This window comes from Neovison vison, chromosome 5 (genome assembly GCF_020171115.1).
Source record: "Neovison vison isolate M4711 chromosome 5, ASM_NN_V1, whole genome shotgun sequence".
Lineage (NCBI taxonomy): Eukaryota > Metazoa > Chordata > Mammalia > Carnivora > Mustelidae > Neogale > Neogale vison.
The window spans coordinates 63,578,380-63,597,506 of record NC_058095.1 but is presented as its reverse complement, the minus strand read 5'-3'; the positions used below and the strand labels follow the sequence as shown (position 1 = coordinate 63,597,506).

General features: G+C 55.6%; 1 protein-coding gene across 1 annotated transcript in view; it reads right to left on the bottom strand.

Moving 5' to 3' along the window:
* LRRC75A (leucine rich repeat containing 75A) overlaps positions 1-18,388 on the bottom strand; it is a 42,184-nt gene extending 23,796 nt beyond the window's left edge. The window contains exon 1 of the mRNA XM_044249172.1: positions 18,129-18,388. Coding sequence (XP_044105107.1) covers positions 18,129-18,380 — 252 coding nt within the window. The 5' untranslated portion in view covers positions 18,381-18,388. The remainder of the gene's footprint in view (positions 1-18,128) is intronic.
* Between the last annotated feature and the right edge of the window lie 739 nt (positions 18,389-19,127).

The following is a 19,127-nucleotide window of genomic DNA, read 5'->3' as shown; positions in this document are numbered from 1 at the left end:
TGTTTTCAGCATTTTTCATCTCTCTCTCTCTCTTTTTTTTTTTTTTGGCAGGTCTTCTTAGGTATTTTAGGGGGAGGCTGGGGGAAGCCGCACAGGAGGCTGCCAGGCGCTCGCTATTTTAAACCACGGCCACCCCCTTCCCTTTTAAATTGAGGTTCTAAACCCATTCCCAGAAGGAAGGCCCCACGGGAAATTAGCTCGCCTCGGTCTCTCCCTCCAGGCATGATTCCACAGCGTCTGCAGCAACAGAGCCGGCAAGCAGGAAGGTTGCAAGCTCTGAATATTAACCAGCCAAGGTAGACAGCTTCAATATGGAAACCACCAGAGCCCGCATGTGCAAAGCTGCTTAATGAGGTTGTAATCAAACACAGTCCACCAGAAGGAGATTAATAAGAGTCCAGAGGGCAAGCAGGAAGCAGAACTGGCTCCTCTTCCTGCCACCCCCCACCTGGGCTTCCTAGAACATCAGAGGCGGGTTCTCCTGTGGGAGGGGATGGGCACCGTTGTGGGAATACTGGCCTTGCAGGCTGAACCGAACTTGTGTCCCCACCCCCATGACATTCTGGCTGGCCTTCCAGGGGATTCCCAGGGGAGGGAAGGGAACTATCAGGTGCCCTCCCGGAAATGCAGCCCCAGGAAGCCTCCAGGGAAAGGAGCCAGAACGTCTCTGGAGCATGAGCTGGAGGGAGGAATGGGGCCCTGGTGCAGACTCCAGGCACCTGCTGGCTCAGGGAAGACAAGAATCGAGGAGGAAGCAGAAGGGGTCTTAAAAGCACCCCCCCGGTGGGGGGGTGCCTGGGTGGCACCTGGGTGGCTCAGTGGGTTAAAGCCTCTGCCTTCAGCTCAGGTCATGATCTCGGGGTCCTGGGATCGAGCCCCACAGCGGCGGGCTCTCTGCTCAGCAGGGAGCCTGCTTCCTCCCCTCTCTGCCTGCCTCTCTGCCAGCTTGTGATCCCTCTCTGTCAAATAAATAATAAAAAAAATAAATTAAAAAAAAGCGCCCCCAGGAGATGGAGGGGGCCCCTGGGGTGGGTGTCCACACTGAGTGTGAGAAAGAGATGGCGGATGGACAGGGCCAATGGTGGGTCCCTGAAGACACATTCACATTCCTGGTCCCTGCTGCCCGTGAATGCTAGCTTGGTTGTAAAAAGGGCTTTTGCCGACCAGGTTAAGTCACGGGTCTCAAGATAGGATCAGCCTGGGTTATCCAGGGTGGCCCTAAATCCAACGACAGGTGTCCTTCTAAGAGTCACAGAGAAGAAGGTGACAGGAAGGCGGAGGCAGAGACTGGAGCGAAGCATTCCTAACCACTAGGGGTTGGAAGAGGCAAACCATGAAATCACGCCTACAGCCTCTGGGGGGAGCCCGGCCCTGCCAACACCTTGACCAACGCTGGACTTCTGCCCTTCAGAACTGAGAGAATCAGTCTCTGTTGTTCTAAGCCACCAAGTTGGTGATCCTTTGTTACAGCAGCCCCAGGAAACTAATACACGCCCAATGAAAACAGAGGAGGCATTTTTTCCCCAGTAGATGCACCAAGGAGGGCAAGTGGGCTCGGACCCCTCCCCTCATCCAGCCCTGCAGCTGTGCGCAACCCAGGACCACTGTCCTCAGAAATCTACTTCCTGTTTGTTACCAGGCCTGGGTCCTCTCTGGGTGCATGTATCCCCAACACACTCTCCTTTGCCATCTGCTCCCCAAGGTGGGACTGGCTGGTCAGAGATGCTCCCTGTAGGACCACCTAGAGTGGGATGATGCCCTGCTCCATGTGAGAAAGAACTTTTAAAAATAGTGATTTTTAAATTTTTTTTGAAAGGTTTTATTTATTTCTTTGACAGTTAGAGATCACAAGAAGGCAGAGAGAGAGGAGAAAGCAGGCTCCCCGTCGAGCAGAGAGCCCGATGTGGGGCTCGATCCCAGCACCCTGGGATCATGACCCAAGCTGAAAGCAGAGGCTTTAACTCACTGAGCCACCCAGGCACCCGAAAATAGTGATTTTTTAAAAAGGCTTTATTTCTAAGTCATCTCTACATCCAACATGGGGCTCAAACCCACCACCCCAAGGCCAAGAGTTGCATTTTCCAGCAACTGAGCCAGCCAGGCACCCTGAAAATGGTGAATTTTACATTATGTATACTTTACCACAATAATTTTTTAAAAACACAAATGGTGAGCTCACAGTCACTGGAGGTATGTAAGCAGCAGAGAGATAATCACTCAGCGCTGCTGTAGCAGGATTTCCATGCTAGTAGGGAAGGTAGCCGCTAAGGAATCTTTCCTCTGGCCCTCTGTGATTCCCATCATTAGCGTGAACCCCCCTGGGCGTGAGATCCAGGAGTCAGGGAGCCTAGGGTGTGACAGTGTGTCCCATTCCAGAAGCCGCCCAGAAGAGCTACAAGAGGTAGGGCCCCGAGGACAGGAAGAATGGGGTTAAAACTTGGAATCCGAAGCAACAGATAGAATCTACAAAGACAGAATACATGAAACAATAGGTCAAATCCAAGAGAGAGGAGGAGGCGGAGTTTGGGGCTGGGCAGGGCTAGGACCCTGGAGAGAGAGGGGAAGGAGGGAAGGGTCAGACTACCCCCTGCAGGTGGCACTTGAGGTGTCTCAGCCCCAGCAACCAGACCCTGGGCTCCTGGGCTCCCAAAAGTAAAACTGTTCTGCAGCAACAAAGTGTCCTTAACCCAGGAAGGGCTGAATTAATCCGGGAGCTAAGGAAGCAAGTGCAGATAAACTCAGGCACATACACATCTGGTATCGGATACATTTGTAATGTTTAGGAAGCTTAGATACACTACAGTTCCTAACAGATGAGCCTGGCAATTCCCATTTAGGATGGGTTACTGAGTAATGGACGCTAGGCTTACGATTTCAGAGAGGACCTGGAGGAGTTTGGGAGTTTCAAAATGTTTATGGACGCCTCGCTGCCTCAGTCAGGAGAGCATGTTACTCTTGATCTCAGGGTTCCAAGAGTACCGAGTTCAAGCCCCACTTTGGGTACACGGCCTACTCAGAAACAAAAACAACCCAAACACAAAAAACTCCACCTATGGGGCACCTGGCTGCTCAGTCGGTGGAGTGTGTGACTCTTGATTACAGGGTTGTGAGTTCGAGCCCCACATTGGGCGAGGAGTCTACTTAGAACAGAATGTTCAAGAGAATTTAATATTCGCTCTCCTCATAGGCTTACTCTGTTAAATTTGAAGAACTGTTTCGGAACTTGGGGAAGGTCCTGCTTTTTAGGAAGGCTGTTCAAAAACTTAAGAAAGCTGGATGTGTTAAATCAGTAACATCACTAAGATATATCTACATAGATTTAGTTACTGAAGTTCTAAGCCCCCTACCCTTAAATGCAATGGTTTAAATCTACTAGATTTATCAGCAGAATAATGGTGTTTGTTTTTTATTTTCTAAAAGATTTTATTTATTTGACAGAGATCACAAGTAGGCAGAGAGTCAGGCAGAGAGAGGTGGGGGAAGCAGGCTCCCCGCTGAGCAGAGAGCCCAATGTGGGGCTCGATCCGAGGACCCTGGGACCATGACCTGAGCCGAAGACAGAGGCTTTAACCCACTGAGCCACCCAGGTGCCCCTGTTTGTTTTTTAAATATTTTATTTATTTATTTGAGATAGCATGAGAGAGAGCAAACATGAGCAGGGGGAGTGGGAGAGGGGGAAGCAGACTCCTCACTGAGCAGGAAGCCCAATGCGGGGCTTGATCCCAGGACCCTGGGATCATGACCTGAGCCAAAGGCAGCCGCTTAACCGACTGAGTCACCCAGGTGCCCCAGAATAATGGTATTTGTAAGTTAAACATAAAATCGTAGTGAAATGGTAGGCTTTAAGATTACCACTTCAGTATATTAAGTAGTATGGGCGCCTGGGTGGCTCAGTGGGTTAAAGCCTCTGCCTTCGGCCCTGGTCATGATCCCAGAGCCCTGGGATCGAGCCCCACATCGGGCTCTCTGCTTAGCAGGGAGCCTGCTTCCCCCACCCCTCTCTCTCTGCCTGTCTCTCTGCCTACTTGTGATATCTGTCAAATAAATAAAATCATATATATATATATATATATATATATATATAGTAATTGAGAAACCCAAGCACCCACAAGTAGTCTGTGTGTGTGTTTGTATATATGCATATGAGAGTAGATGTACATGCATGTAGAATGTGTGTATACATTTACAGATGTATGTGTGTCTGTGTGTGCATATATGTGTGTGTGGTATGTATATGGTGTGTGTGTGTGTATGTGTGAGCATGCACCCTCCATGCCCAATGTGCCTGCCTGGCTGAAGGGTGAGGGGCCAGGAGTGGGGTTCTCTGGTCTCTCCAGGGTGGCTGGTGACTTTCCTATTCCTCCTGGGCAGGCCACTTGGCCCCTGCAGGGTTTTGAAGTCCCGCATCCTGGCCAGCTAGCCCTCCTCAACCTTGACCCGTGCCCTCCCCACCAGGGTGCATGGGCTGGGCAGTCCCTTTTGCGGGGCCTTTTGCGGATGTGTGTTGTTTGCGCTTGAACTTCGAAGTCTTTCTAAATGACACTCTTAGCATGAAACAGACCCTGGAAACAGATGCCCGGCTGTGACCAAGTGTAATTTAATTAAAATCCAAGCAACAGCAGTAGCAAAACATAAATATCAAAAGGATACTTTTTCTGGGGGCTCCTGGGGGGCTCAGTGGGTTAAGCATCTGACTCTTGGTTTCAGCTCAGGTCATAATCTTGGGGTCGTGAGATCAAACTCAGTGCTCAGCGGGGAGTCGGCTTCCCCCTCTCTCTGTCCCTCTGTCTGTCCCCCAGCTCACATACGCTCTCTCTAAATAAATATGATCTCCCCCCCACACAAAGAAAAGGTAATTTTTCTTTAGAAAAATAGTCAGATGGGAGGTGTAGCAGACCTGAGGAGGGTTTGGTTTGCCCCCCCTCTGGTCAAATTGCCATCTAGATTCTTCTCAGGGTGGGAAAGGAGACACCCCAAGATCCCTGTCCTGGGTTAGACCCTAAGTCACTGTGGTTCCGGGCAAGTCATCCCCTTGCCCAGGTAGCAAGCTCACCTACAAATGAGGATTGCACCAGCTCTTTCTTCTTGAAGAGTGAGCAGAAAATAGGAGAGAGCGGAAGGGCGCCTTGGCCCCCAGAGGTTTGAAACACCAGGAATTCAACAAATAACCATTTCCTTTCTCCTGTCGGAGGACACGTGTGCTACTGTGCTTTATGACTCTGAAAGGGGGGCGGTATTTGCACTAATTCCCAAACTTAGTTTCTGAGCCCCTCCCCACTTCCCCACATCTTGTGGGGCGGGGATTCTGCAGGAAGCCTGGGGCCAGAGGGTCCCCGAGGGCCCCTGGCTTTTCTACATTCCAGAATTCTCAGCACTTTCTCATCAATCCCAGCGGCCTCCTGATCTCTCTGCTTGGGAAACAGTCTGTGTGAGTTGTTTATGCTTTCTGGTGAATGCTTTTGTCCCTCTCTGTGGTAAATTTTGTCTGGTTCTGGTCCATTGTCAAAGGAACTGTAGGTAATGACAAAGAGGTGGATGGAGGAACGACTCAGACCCTCCTTCTGGCTCCTACCATCCTGCTTTCCAAGTAGGACATACTTCACAGAAACAGCCCATTTCTCAGAGTGAGAAGCTGAGGACTGGAGTGTTTTCTCATACAGTGAGCGAGTAGCAGGGACGGAGGGCCCTAGAGTCCCCCGAGGTTTCTAACTCCTTCTCTTTAGCCACCAACCCGTAGAGAACAAGGGTATTAGTCAGGATTTTCCAGAGAAACAGAACCAGTAGGGTGTGTGTGTGTACATGTGTAAGAGAGAGATAAGGAGAAAGAGATAAGGAATTGCTTCCTGTGATTGTGGGATCTGGCAAATCTGAAGTCTATAGGGTAGGCTGGCCCACTGAGGACCCAGGAAACAGCTGGTGTCGCTGTCTTGAGTCTGAAGGCAGTCTGGAGGCAGAATTCCTTCCCACCTTGTCTTTCAAGGTCTTCAACTGATTGGACAAGGCCCACCCACATTACGGAGGGCCACCTGCCTTACTCAAAGTCTACTGATCTCAATGTTAATCTCATCTAAAAACCCATGAGCGGTGACATCTAGACTGGTGTTTCACCAATGCTGGGTACCATGGCCTGGCCACGCTGACAGAAAAGGAACCATCACAACCAACTGACGGTCTTTACCACTTTAAATCTCTAGGTCAGAGCCAAGGCCCAGGCAAAGCCTCCAAGAATCCGGGTGAGCAGAGATGAGTCACGCTGGAGAAGGGATCCAGCCTGAATCCAGCTCATTCCCAAGTCTGAGCAGGAAGTGGTGTAGAGAGGGGAGGAGGAGGAGATCCCCCAGGGTCCAGGGCCCAGTGTGAGGCCTCATCTGCACCTACACGATCAGCCAGTTCCCCCGAGAACCTTCCATGCAGAATCAGTGACTTCAATGACCTGTCACTAAGGAGCCTCATGTCATTCTCCCGGCAGAGGGGAGGGCAGATGCTGGCCTGGGAAGGGAGTCCAGTTGTGCTCTCTGAGGGCCCCCAGCCTGCTAGAATCTTCCCCATCCTCAGGCCCTGCTCCTCAGGGCCTTGTTCTCCCTGTGGATGCAAGGAACAGGGCCACAACCAGCAGCAGCAAGAAGGAATCCGTCTGAGGGACTCAGAGGCTGCAAAGGAAAGGGGGACCTTGGCCTGGTTTCTGGGAGGCCATTGAGTCTGTCCACAGCTTCCTGGGACCATGAGAGGCAGGGGTATGGGTAGGGGTGGGAGGGCCAGAGCGGCAGGCTCAGCGAAGGCTTGGAGCTTTCCAGCAAGGAGGGTCCGGGCCTCTCTTTCCATCCCGGCATCCCTGCATTCAGCCCACAGGATTTCCCTTGGTGGCCCTCCTCCCTCCAGAGCGTGGCCCATGCAGGGCTCCTGGGAGGATTGTGCATAACCCACCACCCTTGCTCCTCTGGGCTTCCTAGCCGGCCTCTTATTTTTTATTTTATTTCACTTTTAAAAAGATTTTATTTATTTGAGAGAAAGAGCATGAGCAGGGAGGAGAGGGAGAAGCAGCCTCTCTGCTAAGCAGGAAGCTCCTGCGGAATCAATCCCAGGACCCTGGGATCACGACCTGAGCTGAAGGCAGACGCTTAACTGACTGAGCCACCCAGGCAACCGTCACCAGCCCTTGCTAGTTTCTGGAACAGTTTCTCATTTCCATTCCAACACCCCTCCCCTTTTGGGGCATGGCCCTCTCCTCCTCCTCTCCAGAGTGCCTGCTTCTGGGTCCTTGCTCATGCACCAGCCTCTCTTTGAGATGCGTCATATATGAAAAACACGTCTGTTCTTCTCGCTCAGCGTGATGGATTCTCTACCAGCAGGTGAATTCTGGAGAGATGGGAATTCTTGGAATAGGAATCTTGGAACCATTTTTTTAAAAAAGATTTTATTTATGGGGCGCCAAGGTGGCTCAGTGGGTTGAGCTGCTGCCTTTGGCTCAGGTCATGATCTCAGGGTCCTGGGATCCAGTCCCGCGTTGGGCTCTCTGCTCAGCGGGAAGCCTGCTTCCCCCCGGCCCCTGCCTGACTCTGCCTACTTGTGATCTCTGACAAATAAATAAATAAAATCTTTTTTTTTTTTTAAGATTTTATTTATTTATTTGTCAGAGAGAGCATGAGCAGGAGGAGGAGCAGAGGGAAGCAGGGACCCTGATGTGGGTAATCCCAGGATCTGAGGATCCCAGGACAGTGACCTGAGCCCAAGGCAGATGCTTAACTGACTGAGCCACTCAGGTGTCCCATAACCTCTTTTGTGTCCAGTTTCTATATCCAAGAACTGTAGCCCTCCACACTCCTAAGGGTCTCTGGGCCACCAGCAGTCTGGAAAACCCCAAGGCAAGGATCTTGCCTCAAAGTGTTTCCACCACAAAACTCCACAACTCCAGAAGGAAGTGGAAAATACAAGTCTGCAGCTGAGAATAATAAAAAGTTCCAAACACCGGCACATCCTAGGAAAACTACATCGGATGGAATTATTTCATGGGGAGATGTGGAGGGTATTTACAGGGGATGGTTAGCATCCAGACCTTATTTCCCCTAGAACTAGTGGAGGCGGGAATGGAAACAGTCTGGGAAACTGGAGGGGAATTCCTGGATTCCGGGGACACAGGAGGGGCCGCAGCCCATGGGAGCCCAGCCAGGAAGGACACCATGGTTCTCCTGCTTCTCCGTTGGTGCTCCTGACTGGGTCTGGCTCCAGACCCGCTCAGGATACTTTTGATTTTGTCTGACCCCCTTTGAGAGGCAGGAGTGCTGAGCCAGAACCTTACAGAAGATGCCCAACTGCTCTAACTCTCCAATTTAGGAAGAAGAGACCGAGCATCTGGCTCAGAGTCAGAAATCACGTGGTGGCTGACACATTACCACTCCTTGCCTTAGGTGATTTGGGAGGGCGGTTTTGAGGAGATGAGTGGGCAAGGGAGGAGGCTCCTGACTGGCCTCTGCTGATAAAGACTGAAATTTTGTGCCCTATTACCAAGGCTGCTAAGTACAACTGTGCAGGGCGTGTACTGCACAAAGGCATCCGTGTAGAACTGAACTCACCAAAATCTGACTCTGGCTCTGTCGACCAGGGGGTGTCCTCTATCTCTTACAAAGGAACTGTATGGGCAAGGAGACGCCCTACATCTCACTGAAAGAAGCCAAGATGATGAGGCATCCTTGGGTCACCTGGATTCACTGAATGGCCTCCACACCAACAAAGTCCTTGGTTTCCCAAGGCTGCCGGGGAACAGAGGAACCACAGGAACCCCCTTCTCTCTGTCCAATTCTTCTGCGGAGGAACCAAGGGACAGATCCAAGTCCTTTGGTTCTCCAAGGACATTCAAACCCCAGCCCTTCCTGTTTTTAGTGGCCGGGACCCAGGATCACAGCCAGGAGTGAGCCAATGGGACCACAATAGGCAAGATGGTCAAGTTGGCCCATCAGAAGGCCAGGGTGAAGCACCCGGTGCCGGGTGGGCCTAGAGCACCTCCCTCGCTTCTTCCTGTGGAGCTTCTGCTTTCTCTCACTCTCTTACCTACCCGGGGAGAAAGTGACAGTCTCACAGGAAGCCCATCAGGAGCCCTAAGTAAGAGATTATAAACCAATCTCGGCAAACACACCAGAGTCATGCTGCGTTTACTCTAGGGTCCTGGAGTTTCAATCTTCAACACCTGGGTCCTGGCAGGTGCAAAGAAGGACAGCTCTCAGGGTGGCAGGCCTGAGTGGGGTCTGAGGGTGGGGAGGGGAGCAGAGTTAGGTGGTTAGTGGCTGGTGACACTGTCAGAAAGGACAGGACCGGGCTAGGCGGGGCAAGGCAGTCTGGTGTTCAGCAGAGGGATGCGGGCCCTGGACCTGTACCTGAGCTATGTGCGCAGGCCTCCAGGACAGTGGGGTGGACAGTTCCAGTCTGACCATTTACCAGGAGCGAAAATCACAAGACATGTTCTTTCTCTGGGGCCACCTAGCTGACCACAGACCACTCTCCCCATGGCGGGCGCGGCGGAGGAGGGGGTGGCCCTGCCAGGCGTGCCAGGCCCGGCTGGCTGCGGTATGGTGTGTGCCGGGCCAGACATCCAGGGTGATGCCCAGGGTGGGGTCTCCCTGTCTGAGAGATTTTCTGGGTCTCTGTTGGTCCCAGTGCCGTGGGAGGGAATCCTGCCCGGCTCCTACCTCTCTGCAGGGCCTGAGCTGGTCGTGCCAGGAAGCGGTGACAGCATGGACGGAACTAGGAGCAGCAGGGCGATGGAGGCAGGGGGAGGGGGTTGCTCACCACAGCTGTTTTCCCAGGCTCTGCATCCGGGCTCCCTGCAGCTGGGTGGTACGCCTGCGTGGGGAGGGCTTCCCTGCGGGTCCTACCCCTTGCCTGGTGGCCCTCAGTGGGATGGCGGTGTCCTGCAAGCCTCCCTGGATGGCCCTTCCTGGGGAGGTGGGGTGTCTGGAGGGGTGCAGAGAGACCCAGAGACCCGGGAGACCCGGAGACCCGGAGCTCCCTGGTGTGCTCTTGGGGAACCTAAGCTGAGGGCACGGGGTGGGCGGGGGACAGACCTGAGCACCAGGGCTGCTGGGAGGGTTCGCTCAGGGCAAGTGAAGCAAAGCCCCAACTGGGAAATGGGCAGATGGGGAGGGTGGGCTCTCTGCCGCCTCCAGGCTCGGTGCTGGCGTCCACTTGGGAGCCCCGTGGGAGATAAGGGCTTTGCACAGTGGCCATTGCGTGCTGTGTGCCTACCCCTCTGGGTATCCCCACTGCCATTCCCTGCAGCCACTCCTTGGATCTCTGCCCAGCCCAGCCTCCCTCCATCTTTGGCCAGAGTCAACGGCAGAGTAAGCCTCTGACTGGCTATAGCTGGCTCTACTCTCACTTGCCACCATCCCCGGGACCAAGGCTCCTCTGATTCCTCTAAAAAACGAGCACCGTGGCCGACCCAACTTTTCCCACTTCGTCCGGGGACCATGCACCCCGTCGATGCTCAGAAGGGTCTGCTGGGTGAGACCAACTAGTGCGCCCAGGTTGCAGAAGGTGCTGGGCAGGGGTCCTGCCCCGAGGACAAGGCCCCCCAGCTCTGGGGGCAGCAGAGAGGCACCAAGGAAGGGGCCTACTGGAGGGAGAGAGGAGAGGCCAATGTGAGGGGGGCCCAAGCAGTCTCCTGGGGAAGAGGAGGTGGCGGGGGAGGGGAAGCCTGAATGAGTCCCACAGGCAGCAGGTCCCAGCAGGGCGTGGCCAGGCCTGGGGACTGGCCTTGTTCTCCTTTGTGACACCCTGGGCTTACAGCACAACACTGGACAACATAGGCCCCTGTCAACACTGGTCTTCACTCACACACTGCTGCCCGGCTACGTGAAGGTCTGCAGGTCCCCCCCTTCTGGCCTCTGCCCCCTATGCTGTGTGACTACTCTCCCCTGTCAAAGGAGGGCTGGGTCAGCTAGGACTGTTGCATGCTGCGGTGGCCAGCGTGGCAGGGCAGGGGTGGGGGGTGGGGGTGTCAGGTTGACCCCAAAGCCCCAGGGGTCTGTTTCCCTCTAGAAGCCCCTCCCTGTGTCCTGGGTTGGGGACAAGGGAGTGACCTCGGGGTGTGAATGTTCACCTGGCTCTGGGCCTGGAAGAAATAAAGTGACCACAGACGGGAATGAGTGGGTCCTTCGGAAACCGCGGGAGCCTGGTAGAACCTGAGTGGTGGCAGACAGACATCCCCAAACACCTCTTCCTTCTGTGGGTGGGGGTGTTCAGTCCAAACAAAGGAAGGAGCTGGGCAGGTAAGGTCTGAGCTGGGACCAGAAATGAGGGCTCCTGGTTGCCAGCGAAGGTGCCCCCCCCACCCCCCTCAGAGCCCTTCCTCTGGGCCACGCTAAAGTGACTGCCCTAGCGTCTGCCTCTTGGGTCCTCATTGGTCCTCATTACCCCTCCAAGTGCTATGAGGAAACATCATGCCTGCGGTTTGGTTGTCTGCTGCCTCTCCCGTGCCTAGAACAGGGTCTGGAGGCACAGGCATGCGATTGTAGAAGAGATGAATTAATTCCCGTGGTCTTCTTTTTTGCTCATCTGCCTTTTCATCTTTTGCTACAATGATTATTCAGTGCTTTCATAATATTTCTTTAAAAAAAGGCTTTTTTTTTTCTTTACTGTAAGCAATATCCTTCCAACCTGCCAAGACTATTCAAGGAGCAAAATAAACAGGGGAAAAATGCTTTATGGACTAGAAAGCAACATGCACATACGAGGGGCGTCTCCAACTGCCTGACCTCTGGCTCAAGGGACCGGAGCACCCAGTGGATGACTGGAACGAGCAGGTCTCCTATCCCGACCTCCACCAGCTCCTTCTGGCCTCCGGCCGTGGAGGCTGGAGGTGTGCTGCAGAAGGAAGCTGACCAGGGCGGGCTCACCAACAAGAGGCAAAGAGCCTGCTTCTCCGCCCTGAGGACACGGAGAGAAATGCACGAGCACAAAGAGAAACCGAAGCGAGGGATGGACGCAGCGTCTGAGCAGGGGCAGGGGACAGCCTGGAGGTGGGCACTGACCCCAGACCCCAAGCGAGGCCACCTCTGCAGGCTCTGTGCTCTGACACACCTCCTTACCCTCCCAGCGGGACTCTGGCGTCTATGCTGCTTAAGATAAAGTTAGAAACATCAAAATGCCACATTGCTTTGAGCAGCAGCCGTCAGCAGAACTCCATATGGCTACAGCAGCCAGAAGTTGGAACTAATAAAAGTTAAAAAAAAAAAAAAAAAAAAAAAAAAGAGCTGGGAAATGCTCCCGGAGAGCCACGTGGGCACTGCTCAGGGCCGGTGGGCGGGGTGGGGAGGAGAACAGGCATGGTAAGGAGGGGCCCCCCCCAACCCCTGCTCCCTGTGCCAAGGTCACCGTTCTCATCAAGACAGCCAGCTCTTCTAGTGACAGTGAGCCCAAGACACCGTGACTGTCTATTTTGGACAGCTGGGCTCCTCTCCCACCCCTTCAGTTTCTCCTAATGAATGAGGCTCTGGTACAGCCAGCCAGGGCGGGGGCATGCAGCACGCGGCTGTGTGTGTCATTTTTCTCACGGGTCCCCCACAGCGCTGCTCTTGGAGGGAAAGAGGGGGCAGATGGCTGGCGGAGATCCCCACTTGAAGGAGGGGATCTCCTCAGTCAATGACCCCACCTCTTGCGTATCCTGGTGGGGAAGCCAGAGAAAGACCCTCATCACCCTGGTGACTCTTTTGCAAGGTGGCCCTCAGATACAGAAGGAGTGCATGGTGGGGACAGAGGAGCTGCTGGCAGCTTGGGAATAGGAGGGGAGGGCAGTGGCACTGTCAGCTCTGTGGGCTGCTGGAAGGATAACCTGGCCCCATGCTTGGAGTGGAAACAATCCAGAAGTCTGAGCCAGACCGTGCTGGCTCCTGAGAGAGAGTTCCAGGGGCAGCGGTCTGGAGGGGAGTGTGCCTGAAAAGAAGTTTAAAATCCATTCCATGAGGATTTCTTGAAACCCCACCATTCTCAGTAAGGGATCTATCGGATCTGCCTCAGGAAACAGCGCAGGGAGATGCAATGGCATCGGGGAAGGGGGGTGGGGCACCGTGTCCCAAGGAGGGGAGTCCGTGGACAGACCCCAGGGTATTTTGGGAGCCCTGAAGACAAAGAGCAAAGCAGAGGCTGGTTATCTCTGAGGAGACAGGCACTTGTTCCAGAAAGGAGGAGCTTTCTTGCCCAGCTCCTCGCCGTGCCGTGTGGCTGGCCAGACCGAGGCTGCCGCATCTCTGGGCTGGTAAACCAGCAGCGCCCGCCCCGGATTCCTTCTGCATCTTTATAAACTGGAAATGCCCGTGCCCGGCCCAGTCGGAGAGCAGTGGATTTTAAAAAGGAAGGTTTCTCTTTTGTGGACAAACGGAACATGATTCAGCACAAGCAGCTGATCAGGAACGGGGAGGCCGGGCTCTCCCTGCCGGCTCAGCTCCCCTCCCACAAAACCTCAGCAGAGGCTCCAGACTGCACCTGTGGATGGGATCCCTGGGGCGCCCACGGAGGCCTGGGCACCGGGCCGCTCCTCTCTCCAAGAACACCACCACCTGGCAGGCTGTCAGGAACAGCCAGGCCCCGAGGACACGACACTGCTCCCGGACATCCAGCCACACGGAAGGCAAACGTGTGGGATCTCGTGACCATACGGATGCGCCTAGTGGATAAGCCCGCAGATGTCCAGCTGTGGCTGGGGATTCGAGAGCTTTTCCAGAACACACGGTGATGGGGGGAGGGGGTGGCGATGCATAGCTTCATGCTGCACAGACTGATGAAAGAATGTCACAGGCCTGCTCAATACCATGCCAGGGACAACGGTGATGGCGGGGTCTCCACACTCGGGAAGCATGTGACTTGGTCTGACCAACAAAATCTATGTCAGGTGAAAAACTCTATGCAGAAGATTAACTGCTCCCCAGTGCCGTGGGACCTAAAAGGCGAGTGACTCTCAGAGCCAATGGCTGACACGGAAGCTGCCTCGGAAAGGCAAGGGGCATTCACTGGAAACGGGGAAAAGCGTTGCAGGTCAGGGAAGAAACAGATCAAGGCCAAGGGTGCGAGGGCCCTCCCTGTTTGGTGTCTGGTGGTCTTCCAAGCGGCTCACTGAAAGAGATTTTCTTAGGTGGGGTGTCAGAGGAAAAAGGGGACCTTCAAGGCCATTCTGTTCATCTTTCTGACTTTAAGTAAGAAACACCCATCCAATGTCCAGGTCCCTCCGGAGCCTCTAAGTGCTTGTCCACTATTCAGTACCCCTGGGAAGCAAGTCATCCTAGGCCCTGGTAGGGGTTCTTTTTTTTTTTTTGCAGTAGCTGATGTGGCTCATTCCCCCAGGCATAGAGTGAAGCCAGCAGACTGAACCAGGGGTCCAGGCCCAAGCCATGTCACTGGGTGGGACTGGACAGACCAACCTTGGAAGAGTTCTGCCCAGCAGGGCTGTGCCATACTGAATGGCAGTAAACTGACATAATCAGACCCTCCTTCTGGGAAGCAGGGAGGCAGGTGCACACGAGGAGGTGGGCCATTTCAGCCTGGTATATTCTGGGGAGACTGACCCCTTATTCTAGCGTCCCACGAAGCTAGCCAACAACCTAGTCTGCTATCTGTGTGCCTCAGAAAGGCTGCTGGGCTCAAGAGGGGGCAGCCCATGCCCCACACAGCCTGGCATTTGCCCTCTCTCCATGCCTGAAGGCACTTCTTTCCCAGGGCTCCTTAAAGCTGGCAGGCCTGAGCCCAAGGCTTAGGGAGAAGCATCTGGGGGAAGGGTCAGGCCCACAGGAATGAAGCCCAGGGATGGGGAGAGAAATGGCTTCCTCTACCCACAGCTGGCTTCTTTGGCTCCCATGCGTTCCCTGAGACAGAATATTTCTGAATGTGCCCTGAGCTTTTGATCCAGATGGAGCCCCGGCCAGGGCGACTAGATCCAGAAACTCCCTGGCCCTGGCCTAAGAGAGGATGCCAAGACCCTGCCTGTAGCCTGGCCGGCCCCAAAGAGGGGCGGGGTCTCTTGTTTCTTATCATGGCCATGAGAATGTATCTGTATTTGTAGAGCTAACTCCACTGCACATTCTTGGTACCATCTGCTCTGCTCAGTCCCCCAGCGTTCTTTGGGAAATCAGGAAACAGAACTCAGGAGGTTATCTGCTGGGTCCAAGGTCATAGCTGACTAAGGACTGGAAGGCAAGCTGCCTTGGGCCCCAACTCTTCTCACAATTACACAGCTCCTGCAGAAGGAGGGATCGCTTCCTGGCATTCTGCCTGAACCCCTGGCCGCAGCTCAGTTAGCACTAGGTAAAGCCTCCTGATAACCTTTCCAGCAAGTGATGAGCACAGACTGACCCGAGAGTCTCCAATCAGGGAAACTACCCTCCAGACCTCAGAGGCGAAGGTGTCACTCGGAAGCGAGTAACAACAGCAGCCGCCACAAACTGCCACACAAGGTCCCGAGGTCCCTGCTTCCATTCCCAAGCCTGTAGCAAGTCACATAGAGGGAGAAGTGTGGTACCAGACCAGAGCACATCTTGAACTTGGGGTCTGCAAGCCCTTTTCAATTCTTGCAAGATTGTACACACATGTTGGTGCATGGTCTGAATGTCCATAGCTCATTCAGGGCTCCAAATTGGACTTAAAGGACTTTAAAGGACTTAAAGCTGAGAAGCACAGGGGTCTAAGATCCCAAGTCTCCTCTAGCCCTAGAGCTATGGCCTTCCCAAACCCAGCAGCCAAACACACGCTTTCAAACACAAGAGAAAGCACTGTGCAGAAAAGCAATGCAGGGCTATGACCGACCTGGCTGCTATTGGGTCCCTACCTGTTCCCATTCACCTACACTTGCCATGAGGGGCTGAGCCAATCCCTGGTGAGGCCCGGGATGTCTTCCTGTCTCTCAGTGGCTGCTCATTCCCTTTCTGAACATCACCACCTCCAGACTAGAGAAGCAAACTGGAAAGGAAACACAATTTGGGAGAAAAAGCCACTTCTTGCACAGATCCAGTGTGACATTCCTCTGAAGAGCCTTAGAACCTAGAACACGGCCTGTGTGTGTCTCTCATAGCCATTTGGACCCCGGGGGCTCCCCTCTCACACTGCTCAGGGGCCATGACCATCTCTGGGAGGAGCTCTGATCTGTATGTTCCTGGCAATAGGGTAGCTCTCCCTCCCCTTGGGGAGGCCCATCACTGATTCCAGACAGACCCCAGACCTCACCCACAAGCCAGAGGCTAAGGGAGCCTGACATAGGAGCAGGAAGGCAAGTTATCCTGCTCCTTTCACAGAAAAGGGGTAAGTCTGATTAACCCCATCTTGCCCCCCCATCAGCCCTCCCAGTCCTGCCACTAAGAAGGGTGTCAGGCCACAGACAAGACCAACAATTCCCAGGAAATGTTTCCTGTCTCAAGGACCCCGTAAGGCCACAGGAACTCACCTACTCTCCAAAAACCAGGGAGTGGTTCAGCCTCTGGATGTGGAATCACTCTCAGTTTCAGAGGGACTGGAGGAACCCACGGTGTCTGCCAACGCCTATGGGCCCTACACAAATGGCTCTGTAGAGCGCTGGCTCAACTTTGTTCTTTTACCCTTGAAGTGGGGTTTGTCTTGACCCCCACCTGTCAGCCCTCTCTGCTCCTCTGTACCCCCTGAAGCACCCACCCCAGTGCTGGGGGAAAAGCACATGATCAGTAGTAGAACCTTCTGACTGTCTGTACTCCATGGGACAGGATGGTCTGGAAAATCCATCATTCTGTCTGAAAGCAACAGAGTTTCCGGAGAAGCCATCCGCTGGTTTCCCATTTTCAAAAGAGAAATACACGCCTGCTGAAGTTATGTCCTGCATAATGTCATCTTTCTTTAATGATTCAATTCAGAGAAGAAACCTAGGGATCCAGAGGCATCTCAGGCACCATGCTAGATGTTGTTTGGAAAAGCGAAGGCAAGAGGAGTAGCCCTGTGGCTTCCCAAGTCCCCAAGCCCCTGCTTCCTTCTCCCTGCACAGCACACACCTTGGGAACACACTCCACGGTAACAGTGCACCAGATACAGAAGGTGTGTGTCTGTGGAGGGGGTGAGGGGGAAGGGTGCTACAAAACCCCGGAGGGATGTGTATCTGATTAGATTTTGGAAGCGCCTACAAGGAAGGCAGCGCTCCTACAGCCTCTTTCATTAGTGATAGAGAAACTTCAGAAAGGTCACCTGAGGTCCCCCCTCCCGGGTCTGCAGTGGACTCCACCATTGCTGGGGTGAATCGAGGGGGAATATGGGGGCTGGACTCAGTCACCCCCCCCAAAAGCTAGGCCACTTGTTTGGTGATGCAGGAGATGCACCCTCCTGCCTCTCAACAAAATCCATGGACCAGGGGCCCCCCTCCCTTAAAGGAAAGTGAAGGAGGAAAACAAGCCAGGGATGGGGATGACAGCATCTGCCCAGGGCAGCCCCGTAGCAAAGGGGACTGCCCAGATCGGCAGTCAGTCCTTAGCCAACGGAACAGGGACAGGAACAGGCTGAAAGCCGAGTGCCTCAGGTTCCTGCAGCCCGGTACTCACAAAGGAAACCAAGCCAGCTTCCCCCCTCCCTTCTCTCCGCTGTTCAACAGCGGCTCCTGGCTGAGCACCTGTCGAAGTAAGCCAGGGGAGATAAAAGCTGTCTCCCATTTCGACGGCTACGCAGGATGCCTCGCCGGTTGGGCAAATGACCTCGGGACTGGCACTTCACCAGTCCCAGGGCTGTGCCCTTGGACTCCCCCTGGGGAAACTGACGACTGCGCATTCCTTGAGGACCCTTGGTAACTGTCAGCGCGGATAGAGAGGAAGAAAAGCGCCCTGGTATCCAGACTAGGCATCCCTCCCCGCATCTGCTCCCTCCGACCATCCCTGGGACTTGCCTCCCTCTCTGCCCGTGGACGAGAGAAAGGGGGACATTATTCCAACAGGTCCCCTTCAGCCGGGCCTCACCAGGCCAGCCTTCCTCTGCCCCGCCCCGAGGCCTCAAATTCAGCGGGAGCGCCGAGGCACCTGCTCCAGACCCGCGGCATCCCCGCAAGAGGGGGCCCTGGGCGGTGCCCTCGGCGCTCCCGGCCAGCTCGGCAAGGGGCGGGGCGCTCCCGGTGCCGGCGCGCCCCCCGCCCCCCTCCCCGCGCTCACCTGGCGCAGGTGCTGCAGCAGCGTCCCCGCCTCCTCCCGCCGGCCCTGGCGCACCATCCGCAGCAGCTCCTGGACCATGCCGACGCGCCGGTGGTAAGGGGGCAGCCCCGCGCCGGCGCCCGCGCGCCCCGCCTTGTCCCCGGCGCGCAGCAGCAGCGACGCCCAGAAGTCGGGCCGTTCGCGGCGGGGGCCGGGCGCCGCGCCGGGGCTGGCTCTCTCGGCCAGGCTGCCCTTGGTCTGCCGGGTGCCCATGCCGCCGCGGCCCGCCGGCCCTGCCCGCGCCCGGCTGCGACGCCGCGTCCCCCACCCGCTGCCAGCCCCTCGGCCGCCGGGACGCGCCCGCCTCCCGTGCTGCAACTTTGGGGGAACTGTTGCGCGCGGGCGGCGCGGGGACGTGGGCGAGCGGCTGCCCGCGCTCCTCTCGCTCCTCCCTTCGCGCTCCCCGGGCGCGCTCCCCGGGCGATCGCCGCCTGCCTGCTCGCCCGCCCGCCGGCCCCGCCCCGGCCCGCCCCGCCCCCGGCTCAGGCTCCAGCTCCCGCCCCCGCCCCTGCGCGGGCTCCCGCGCCCCGCCCCGCGCCGCCGCGCGCCGCCCGCCTCTGTCCCCCTCCCCTGCACTCCCGCCCTTTTCCCTCCCACCGCTCAGCTCCGGGCTGGGGCCTCCGGGGCCCCCTCCGGCATCGTCCGCGGCGCCGCGCCCCCTGCCGACCGCCGCGCTGCTCCTCCCGGGGGCAGTGGTGCGCTGGCGCCTGGAGCAAGCAGGCCCCGGGGCCCTCGCTCTTGGGTCCCCGCCAGGTTTCCCCGATGCTTCCACTACCGCGCGCGAGGGTGAGGCCGGCGGGAGGGGAAGGGAGGGGAGGCGGCCGGTGCGCCCGACGAGATGGGGGAAACTTTGCAGCTTGGGGGTTGGGTCTCAGCACCAAAGTCGGGTTTCTCAAAGTGGGGTCCGCTGCGCACTGGCGCGCAAGTCATCTGAGGTGCTGGTTCAAAAAGTAGGCTCCT